Below are 10,220 nucleotides of genomic sequence, written 5' to 3'. Positions count from 1 at the left end.
CCTTGACTTGAGCCTCTTTCAGCATGTATAAATATTCCAAATAGTAGGAAGAATGAGTTGAAACTCCCACGAGGATGGCACAGGCACGAGGAGATGCCCTGCCTGCTCCCAGACCCGCAGCAGGAATCCTTCCCTGCCTGCCCAAGGCTCCTTTGTCCCTCCACGCCTTCACGGCAAGAGAAATGAGCTCCCGACAAAAGCGGTCGAGGGCTGAGCTGCAGGCAAAGCTGCTTTTGGAAGGGACGTGTGCAACAAAGTCGGTAAAGGACAAGAAAAAGTTTTATTAAACAGCAAGAAAAACAGAAAAAACATCCCCCCAGTTTGCTCCAGCGTGAACCAGCGCCCCGTGCCCAGGGGGCTGCTCCTCTCCCACCCCGCAGCCGAGGGTCCCGGGGGTCCCTACGGCTTGTGGCTGAGCGTGGGCCCCGCCGTGGCGATGATGGAGGAGCTGGCCAGGCTGCTGCCCAGCGTTATGAGCGTGGTGCCGGCCCCTCCTGGCAGCACGCCCTGGGGCAGCAAGTGTCTGTTGGCCAGAGCCTCTCTGGTGTGGATGATGGTGCTCCCGTCGTCCACCACGGAGGGAACCCTCCCCAGGGTCTCCACTGCCCCCAGAGCATGGCCGAGGGCTGTGGCGCTCTTGGTCAAGCTGACCTTCTCCCCGATGTGTCCCAGAGGTCCATCGCCCTTCATCGTGGCCAGTGTCGAGGTCAGGATGACAGTCTTGGAAGCCGTCTGCAGGACTTGTCCCACCTTCGGGTGTACCAGGCTGCCGGGAGGGCTGGGGGTGCCGGCCAGCGGGGAGGTGGCGAAGGTGACGGCGCCAGTGGGAGAGCTGGCTGAGGAGGAGGAAGGCTGGATGCCCGGCAGTTTGAGGGGCACAGAGGTAGCCTCTCCCATCACAGACTTGGTAAGCGCAGACAGCTTGGCATCCGACATGACGTAGAGCGTCTTCATGGGGCTGGTGGTGGTCACTGGGGAGAGGGGGAGAGCACGGTCAGCAGCCATGGGGATGCGGTGCCCACCCTGGGCCGCAGCAGCGGAGTCACAGGGTTTCAGAGCGAACAGAAAGACCTGGCCTTGTCTGCTCTGCAGAGCGAGACCCCAGCACAAACCCCAGCGCTGCCACAGCCTTGGCAAGGGAACCACAACAGTCAAACTCGGGCACCACCAGCACCGCTCCCCACCTAGACCGCTCAGATCCCCCACGGAAGCCTCCCTCTTCCTTCAGAGTCTAATCTCCCCAAAAAGTCCCCTCCCGTTGGGACAGGACATCGTGGTTCTTCCTTAGCCAAGCAGGCTCCATCTTGCCCCATCCTACCTGGCAAGCTGCCACAGACCACACCAAGCTCACGCTGCTCTCGGCAGCCCGGCTCAAGGCAAGCTCCTGCTCATCTCCAGCACCTCCAGCCCCATCCCACCAGCAGTGACGGGGGTGCTCAGACCCTCATCACGCTCCACCTCAGGAGGCGGCTGAAAGACTTTAGGCTTTGTGAAACAAAGCCCTCTGTGCTCTAAGGCAACGGCAGAGGTTGCATCGCGGTGGTTACCCCATCCAAGTCGGCTCCGGAGCTACAGCTACGGTAGCCACAGCCCAGAGAGCAACAGAGGGGAGAGAGACGTCACTGAAATCTCATCACTGGGATTAGATGCGCTCAAGGGATGGGAAAAAGCCTGGGGACTGGTTAAAGACAACACTGACCAGAAAGACCCCGACCTGGAGCAGCCCGTGGTTTGCCCCTGCAGTCGCCAGAGCTGCGACTTGCTCCGTCCCTCAGGAGCCCGCACCGAGGAGTGGAAAGCAACCAGCCACGCCGGGTCACCGGGCGTGCAGCACCGTTATGGCTGATACAGGGGCATCAGCGATGTGCCGCGGCGTCCCTCGCGCTCGTCAGCGCCACGCCACAACCACCACCAGCACAGCGTGGAACCCAAACGGAGCGCCTCAAGCGGGGAGGGCGCGGAGCGAAGGCAGAATGGGAGCAACGACCCCACCATCCTGGGGGGAATCAGGGAGGCTGGAAGGGTGGGAGGACAGCAAGAACAGGCGACTCCAGCCCCCCTGGCGCAGGCTGGGGAAGCAGCACGGACACCCAGCGATGCTGTGAAGACATCGGCAACAACCGCCCCAGGAAACAGAGTCTGGAAAATTCTCTGCGCTTGCACCCCAGCCCACCCTGCTGCTCCAGCAGCTTTCCTACGAACTGGTCTTCCCCGCTGGACGTGAAGCCAGCCTGAACCTCCAGCAGAAGCAGGTGATGTTCTCCACAAACCTAACTTCATCCACCAGCTATGACAAATAACAAAAGGAACAAGAAAAAACACAAGACGACGACTTAAGCCAAGTGCTTCTGCACCTCCCTGATGAGTCCTGGGGGAAAAAAAGCAGAGTTTGCGAGTCTGCAGAGGTCAGTTAGCTGGGTTTAACGCCTGCAAGGAAAGCCGAGCTGCCTCGCCTGTCCTTTGGGAAAGCGGCACAGCCCCACTGAACTTCATCCGCCAGATCTGGCCTGAGTGCTGCCTACCTGCTCACCCTGCCACTTGCTTGGAAATGGGCTGGACCGAGGAAAACGAAAACACCGGCTTGGCTGGCAGCGGGCTCTTTGGTACAGAAGCCTTTGAGAATGCAACGGACCGCATCACCAGCTTGTGTCAGCTTTATTTCTTTTCAAGTCTGAGGCTACTGGCTGGGTAGTGGCTCTGCAGCATTTATTTAGCTGTAATTGGATGGGTCTGCTCTCCCCAGACAAGGTAAACGTAGGCAGCAGGGAGAGTGCTTATTGCTACGAGTGCATGACGGGGGCCCTAAACACAAGCTGCAGATAATCCCTTCTGTGTTTGGGCTCAAGTTTAACACCCTGCTCTTCGTCAACTGCTCAAAAACAGCTGCATTGGGCCAAAACTTGTGCAAAGACACCACGGGGGAACCTAACTTAAAGCGGGGGTGGGGGGGAACAAAAAAAAAAAGGTGATGGGCTTAAAAATAAGCGGCATTTGGGCAGCTACTCCCCGGGGTGACTCCGCACGTGTCGCCAGGTGGCATGGCTCCAACCCAGCCTCCGCTCTGGTCCCCAGGCCGGCTGCCCGCGCCCCACGACTGCCATGCGCCTCACCTACGGGTGCTGCCGCGGCGGAGGTCAGGTGTGCCGCGGGGTCGGCAGGAGCCATCTCTGCGCCAGCCTGGGCTTTGCTGAGATCCATCTGAGACAGCAGCTTGCCAGGAGAGGCGGCGCTGGTAGCTGGGGCAGCCAGGTTCCCAACAGCACCATCTGGAGCCTGGAAGGGTTAAAGTAACGGAGAGCTACTGGAAGTGCCCCCCGCTGCCGAGGATACACCACCTGCGGGACGCTAGCCCTCACCTAAAAAAAATCACGCCCTCTCCGTGCTTCTTCTAGCCTTGCCCTCACTCTGACCAGCCATCACCAAGGCTCAAGGGAAAATGCGTGCTGAGAAAATCCGCAGAGATCTGAATTCTAACAACACAACGGTGTCATTTGCAGCACTGACACTGTGCCGAGACTGGCACAAACTCGTTGCCTTTTTCTGGAGCGGAACAGGATGGCTCTATCCCCATCGCTGGTTGTCAGGGAGATCGGTCCTGCTCTCGTTTCCTCTGCAGCAACAGCGCAGCAACAGGCAGGAGCTCAAGAACGATTCCTGCATTGTGCAGACCCACTTGCAAGAATGACACGCTACTACCAGCGGCACCAGTGAAAGCCCAGCGAAAACTGGAGCAGCACACACCATCCTCTGCATCAGAAGAGCTTCTGCCTTGCTTGATGAAGATGTACAAGCCCCTCTAACAAGAACCATCTGGTCACAGGGCACCAGTGTCCACCAGACATCCAGTACTGGGACAACTGGGGAGTTTGGATTTGTGTCCCAAGCACACCCTGAAGAGCACCGAGAAGCATCAGCGAAATACCTGGAAATTCCCCCATTTGAGGGGCTCTTCAAAGACTTCTGGGTCAGCTTCACTTGCCTGAACTCAGGCGCACCTACAACCTGATCCTGCAGAGAGCCGACTGCACGTGCTCCTGTGCTCTCCCTGGGAGCCCACAGCCCTGAGGTGACATAACTCAAGCTGCAAAGCAGCTTTTCCAGCTACAGAAGCAGACACCCACCTCTTCAGTCAGACTTCTCTGACCCAGCTTGGTCGCATTCCTCCACCACTGACAAGCACTGCTTAAGTCTGAGCCCCCCCCCCAATGCTTGTGCAGGTCGCAGCCTGCTTTTCCATGCCTTGTGTAGCAATTTAATGGTGCTCCATCGCTGTAATTAATATTTCTGCCCCTGGGAGTGGAAGGGGTCAGACTTCAGGAAAAGAAAGCTGTTTACTGCCTGCTTACAGCACATCCACCACCAGCAGCTGGCCCTGGGCTCTCCTCAGAGCTCTCCTCATGCCATCAAGGGGAGACCCTTGCCCAAAGCTCAAACCATGACACCTCAGCTTGCAGCTCTGATCATCGCAGCGTAAATCTTCGTGCCGCTGAGCGGAAAACAAGAGCGTGACCCAGCATCAGCATCACTCTGCGCTCTGTGGAGCTGCTATCAGGATATAACCACACTGCAGGGGGGAACCCGTACAAAAAGCCACGTTCAAACCACAGTGGAGCAGTTGCTTGAAAAGAGAAGCTGAAACTAGCTTGCTTTTTCACTTTAAAGCCACCCAAACACTCTTGCTTCTTTCTACTCTGCTACTCACAGAAAGCATTTGCGCCAAACTCCCCCGGGAGATTCCTCAGTCTTCCGCCTCCCGCTTAATGCCCACGGGGGAAGGAAAAGATTTACCCACTCAAACTGCATCTCAGCTGCTACAGGCATCGCCCCAGCCCCCAGAGTTTAAAAATCACAGCGCACAGCCGATGCGTGGGCTTCACGCTTCCTGCACAGGCACACTGGAGCCTGTCAGCTGGAATTTCAAAGGGAACGCAACCGACAACAAGTTTGGCTGTTGCTGAAAACACAAGAGCTTAAGCCCCCGGCGACGACGTTATCCCCCAAAGCCTTTTGTAAATTTGCTCTTTTACAGGAAGCCCTGCTAGATTACGTAATCCTATGTGCTCAAGGTACACACAAGCTGATGTCAAGGGCTATAATTAGTTGCAAAAACACAGAGCTCATTCCATTTCCTGTAAAAGCCAGCTTTCAGTTTGCTTTTGAAGCAACTCTCGCAGCTGGCCACACAATTAAGCCCTACCTTGAACACACAAGCTCAGCATTGTAGGTAAAAGTCACAGCGTACAATCCAATTTCCCGCTCCAAGAGCCACCGCCTTAAAACATTAACCCGTACATGAACTCGTTAACCCTGGAGTTCATCCGTACCAAGTTCCGTTACACTGCGGAGTCACTGTTCCGCTGGATATTTAGGGTCTCTTGAAGGTAACAAAGGACGTAAAGGGAAGCACGCCAGTTCTGACGGTTTACTAAGTGGCCTTTGAAGAGCACAAAAACTGCCTCCAACACGGATGAAGAGTTTCAGACCTACAAAAGCAACTCACCTGCTGCTTAGGTGGGATCTGCGCTGAGTGTCACTAGCTCTGTGTTTCCGAGCTCTTCCTGTGCCAGCTCTAAGCTCAGCTCTGCCAACGCGCACAGGCTTTGTCGTGTTAGCAAAGTGACTGAAAGGCACAGAAAAGTCAAGGGAGGAAGGATGTGGATGCTCCCAAATGTGAGGTTTAACCAGCAGTAAACCAGGACGCTGCGTGGAAACGCCCAGCAACAGTGGTTGCGATGCCAGCTCTAAAACAGCGTGGGACAAACTAAGGTTTTATGGCTGCCCCTGTTAATACCTGCCCAACTTCCATCCAAAGGCTTCACCTTTAGGATAACACCTCCCTAAATATATCTCAGGGCTCCAACCAACCTCAAACAGCCTCTGCACACAGCAGCAAGGAGCAGAGGCACGCTCCCTGCCCACAACTCAAGCCAGCCCAGCAACAGGGACCAAACTACAGACCTTCATCTACAAAGATTGCTCTGCCTCTCCTACACCGGATTATCTGCCCGGGACCGGCGTTAGTGCTATCAAAAGTAGGAAAACCACGTGCAAGAATGACAAACCCAAACCCTGCCAACCTGGAGTAATCCTGGCATCCTCAGCGTCCAGCGCCAGTTTGTTAATCCCTGTTGGGAACTAGAGCTTGATCCCCACTGGATGCTCCGCACTCGCCCGACTGCCCAAGCTGCAGCATTTATCATCCTGGGAGCTTGTTGACTTGTTCTCTGAACTACCGTCTCCCTGCAGATGCCTGCCTCAAATCACTGCAGTCAGGGTCTGTTGGACAGTCAAGTTACAGCCCCCGGTCTCCACTCAGGCAGCCAGCAGCCCTTTTCCTGCAATGCCTCCTTCAGCCCCGTGAGGCAGGCCGCAGGTCCGGGCTGCCTGTTTTCTCCCACATCCCACAGCCAGGGAAGCAACTACAGGAGAGACCTGAGTGTTGCACAGTGCCGGAGCTGGCACCATGAGATCAGGTCAGCCTTGCTGATGGCACAGCACAGCCGCCACTGACCAGCTGCCTGGTGCAGGGCGTCAGAGCCAACCTTTCCACTCTCACCTCCATGGATCCATCTCAAAATCTACAGTGGTTTAGGACAGAGCCCAAGGATACACCTGCAGTAAATTTACCCGTTTTGCTACCTCCAGGATTTGAGGTTGAGAGGTCCACATTACAGTACTGAAACCACTACATTCACAAGAAAAAAAACCCTCTCTGACTTGACATCTTGTGCTTTCAAATCAACCACACCAAGACTTAACCTAGGAAGAAGGAAGGCAGCCGGGATCCTTGAGACAGTAGCTGGCACGCATTGAGAGTCCAAATAATAAGAGCTTTTCCTACTGTCAGTGATCCACCTCCAAAAGGAAATCTGTATCAAACAGGTACAACCTTGGAGCACACGCTCAGCACTTCAGAAACTGGTTTCAACAGCATGGCAGTGAGAAAGAGCAGGAGCTTGGGATCTGCAGAAGGAAACAGTACAGTATCCCCAACAGCCACAGGGCCCAGCCTCATACCAGGGCATCTAATAGTCAGAAGCAGCATTTTCAAGAGGAATAATGCTCCGGAGAGCACGGCCAACCCCCTCTGCCTGAACAGCTTTCTTCCTCCCACCAAAACCTGCCAAGAAAGCCTGGAGCTTCAGTAACAATTTCCATGCCGATACCAGCTTTCGAAGTCTAGCCAGAGATCCCCTCGGTGCGGTATTAGCGTCGTATCGAGCACAAGCGACGCTGCCACTAACAGACAAGAAGATGAACTGGGTCCTTGTAACCACCACCTTGCGAGGCCCCTTTCTGTGTGGCCTCAGCAAAGCAACAAAGCTCATCACACCCAAGAGATGTGACCAAGAACACTTTCCCCACAACAGCCATATCTGTCCTTGACTATGGCGGTCAGAAAAAGGGCAGAAGAGCAGCAGCAGGCACTTTCTCTACAGAGAAGGTGCCAAAAATTACCTGAGGTGCCTGCGTCTGCATCGGCTGTTCCTCGAGCTGGGGCTGGACAGTCCCCATCGCAGCCTGGCTAAGCGTGGTCACGCGGCTGGGCTGCCCACGCAGCGTCACAGTAATGGTCGTCGGGGCCTTCAAGCCTAGAAAACACACGAGCGAGATGTTCCTGAGACATGGGGGTTGCGCGGGTCACGTTCACCAACTGGCGGATGCATCAGAAGCCTCTTCCCATTAGAGGAAGCTGCTCAGAAATTGCTAGCACATGCAGCTGGCCGTAGCTACGGCTCAAAGGCAAAATAAGCTTTGGAAACGTCGGTCTCGGGGTGATGGGGTGCCGCAGGCACCTGCATCGCATGCCTGTCCCCGTTCTCTCTCACCTGCTGCCTGGTTGGAGATCTGAGCCAGGCCAGGGAGGCTGCTGGCCAGCTTCGCCAGTCCCCCGTTTGTCAGCAGCTGGTGAATGGCCGTGGGCTTCCCGCTCGCCGAGGCTCCCAGAGACAAAGAGGTGGCAACCGGGATGGTGCGGACGATCGTGCCGGTGCCCGTGGTTATGGCACTCAGGTTCTGGATAGGCGCGGGTGTTTTCACAGCTGAGGTCTGGAAGGAGAAGCGGAAACACTGAGTACCTGGAAGGAAAGTGGATGCCGGGATGGCACAGCCTCTCCCTCGCACAGAAGCTAGAGGTCTTCAGAGGTCAGAGTTTCCACACTTCATTCTGGTGGCCACAAGCAGGTCTAAAGGCAAGTAACCTTGTCCCTTCCAGTCTGCACATACTCATTTCAACTTGAAAGTGTGACTGGGAGAAACTGTGGCTCCACTTCTAATGAAGCCACCCGTTCTGAAAGGTTGGCCCACACCACAGGGATGGGGAGCTTGCCTGAGAGGTCACAGGCATGCATTTTCCTAGAAGAACAAGGAGAAAGACCGCTGACCCCCACCCCATCCATTCTCCAGCTCCTTCTCAGCATTTTCTAGGTGGCCATCTAGAAACAACTTCCCACAGCCCTGTTTCCTAGACCTCATGACACTTATGGGAACCCTTAGCCCCCAGCCCACCACCAGGGCTTAGATGCTACATTTTGGCTACAGTTCACACCGACTGTCCCTCATCTCTCTGGTTCTGGGGCAAACATGTCCTGTCTAGGTTCCCTTGACTCCTACCGCTTTATCCTCCATACAGCCTCCCTCCGGAGAGGGAATCTCTGATGTTTGCAGGCTGCGTACCTGCACGGGCGGCCCAGCAGCAGCTACGCTGGCAGGAAGGGCTGATGACTTGGTCCCAATGTCCTGCAGGCTGAAGCTCAGCCCTTGCAGCAGGCTGCTGGCAGATGCTGCTCCTAAAAAAAAGTAAATAATAACGAAATCAGGCTTGGAGAACTCACCAGCATGAAATTCCAGGTCTCTCATATGGCAGGTGTCTGCAAAATGGTTCTTTAAAGAACAGCATCCCAAGCAGCCTGCCTCGAGGTCGGCGGGGATCCTCCTCGACGCTCTACACACACAGTCCAACACATTTCATTGCTGCAGCTACAAACGAGGTTAGCTGGGAAACCCAGGAGGCAAGAGGAGGTCGGTTTTGGTATCTCAAGGCATCATTACATACCAATGACACAATTCACAGGTCACCTACTGCGCCTTCAGCCTCGCTTTATACCATCCCACTGGATCTCTGCAGGCTCTGCAATAGCAAAGCGCTACAAATACTGCCTTGGCCAAACCCAAAGCAACCAGGGAATGCAAGAAAGAGGATCCAACAAATGATTTTGTACCTGGTTTACCTTTTACATTCACGAGAGAGACATGGAGAGAGGCAGGTACCTTGGAGGGTACTGGCTGGCTGGGCCTGCAGGCAGTGGGCGCTGCTGGCCACCAGCCTGCTCTGCAGGGCGTGGAAAGCGCTGGGCGCTGTGCTGCTGGGGCTCACGGCAGCCGGAGCAGGACCTGAGGAAGTTTCTGCTGCTGAACTCAGCCTACGAAGCGAGCAGAAGAGAAAGACTCCAGTTAATGATAAACTGCCCAGGGCAGGGCGAGATGGCTTTGACAGCAAGTTGTCACTGGCCTAACAACCAAGCATGACTCCTGGAGGCGTAAGGCAGGGAGTTGACGAGCTACAAAAACCCAAAGCAAGACAATTTTTCCCTGTGTCCACTGTGGCAGCTAGAACAAGGAGCACCTATGGCAAAATCCGTGTTCTTCCGAATTGGGAGCGAGCTTGTTATCACGTGTGCGCCTACCGAGGTGCAGCAAGGGCTGTGTCACCCTACACAAAAGCAATCTACCTTGCAGTGAAACTTTTCCCATTTAAAACCTACTTTCTATTTGAGAACAGCTCTTCTTCCTCTCCCCTCTCCCAGATCAGTCAGAGTCCGGTTCTCCAAAGCTTGGTTTGAATTAAAAGGGAAAACAGTGATGCGAGATGTCAACATCAGATTCATTCCCCAACAGAAATCCCTACAGCCAGTTCATCAACTTCATGAACCCATACTGAGGCTTCTTTTCCCTATCTTTGGGAAAAAAATGCTTGACTGTTAGAGGGAATGAAGGGAAGGATTAAAGACAACACTGAATTTCTGGCAAAAGACACCACAGGCATTCAAAAGACAGAGATAAGCAAACGTGGATTTGGGAAAACCATATTGAAATGTAGCCCAACAGCCACAATACCTTCTACTTGGAGAACAAATCTGATGAGGAGCAGCTGAGGGGGCTGGGGGGGTTTAGCCTGGAGAAGGGGGGGCTGAGGGGAGCCCTTCTCGCTCTCTGCAGCT

The 10,220-nt window shown here is 54.9% G+C and overlaps 1 protein-coding gene across 5 annotated transcripts in view; it reads right to left on the bottom strand.

Annotated features, from left to right (window-relative positions):
* Positions 1-261: 261 nt before the first annotated feature.
* Positions 262-10,220, bottom strand: part of KANSL3 (KAT8 regulatory NSL complex subunit 3) — a 32,342-nt gene continuing 22,383 nt past the window's right edge. For 4 of the 5 annotated variants that reach the window (XM_064472913.1, XM_064472915.1, XM_064472914.1 and 1 more), the window contains 6 exons: positions 9,271-9,422; positions 8,677-8,789; positions 7,830-8,049; positions 7,459-7,592; positions 3,111-3,273; positions 262-971 (listed from right to left, as the gene is read on the bottom strand). In XM_064472913.1, coding sequence (XP_064328983.1) covers positions 400-971; positions 3,111-3,273; positions 7,459-7,592; positions 7,830-8,049; positions 8,677-8,789; positions 9,271-9,422 — 1,354 coding nt within the window. In that variant the 3' untranslated portion in view covers positions 262-399. The remainder of the gene's footprint in view (positions 972-3,110; positions 3,274-7,458; positions 7,593-7,829; positions 8,050-8,676; positions 8,790-9,270; positions 9,423-10,220) is intronic. The other variant, XM_064472917.1, reaches the window with a different exon arrangement.

Source organism: Phalacrocorax carbo, chromosome 24 (assembly GCF_963921805.1).
Source record: "Phalacrocorax carbo chromosome 24, bPhaCar2.1, whole genome shotgun sequence".
NCBI lineage: Eukaryota > Metazoa > Chordata > Aves > Suliformes > Phalacrocoracidae > Phalacrocorax > Phalacrocorax carbo.
The sequence above is the reverse complement of the archived record's forward strand: the minus strand, read 5'-3'. Positions and strand labels throughout refer to the sequence as shown.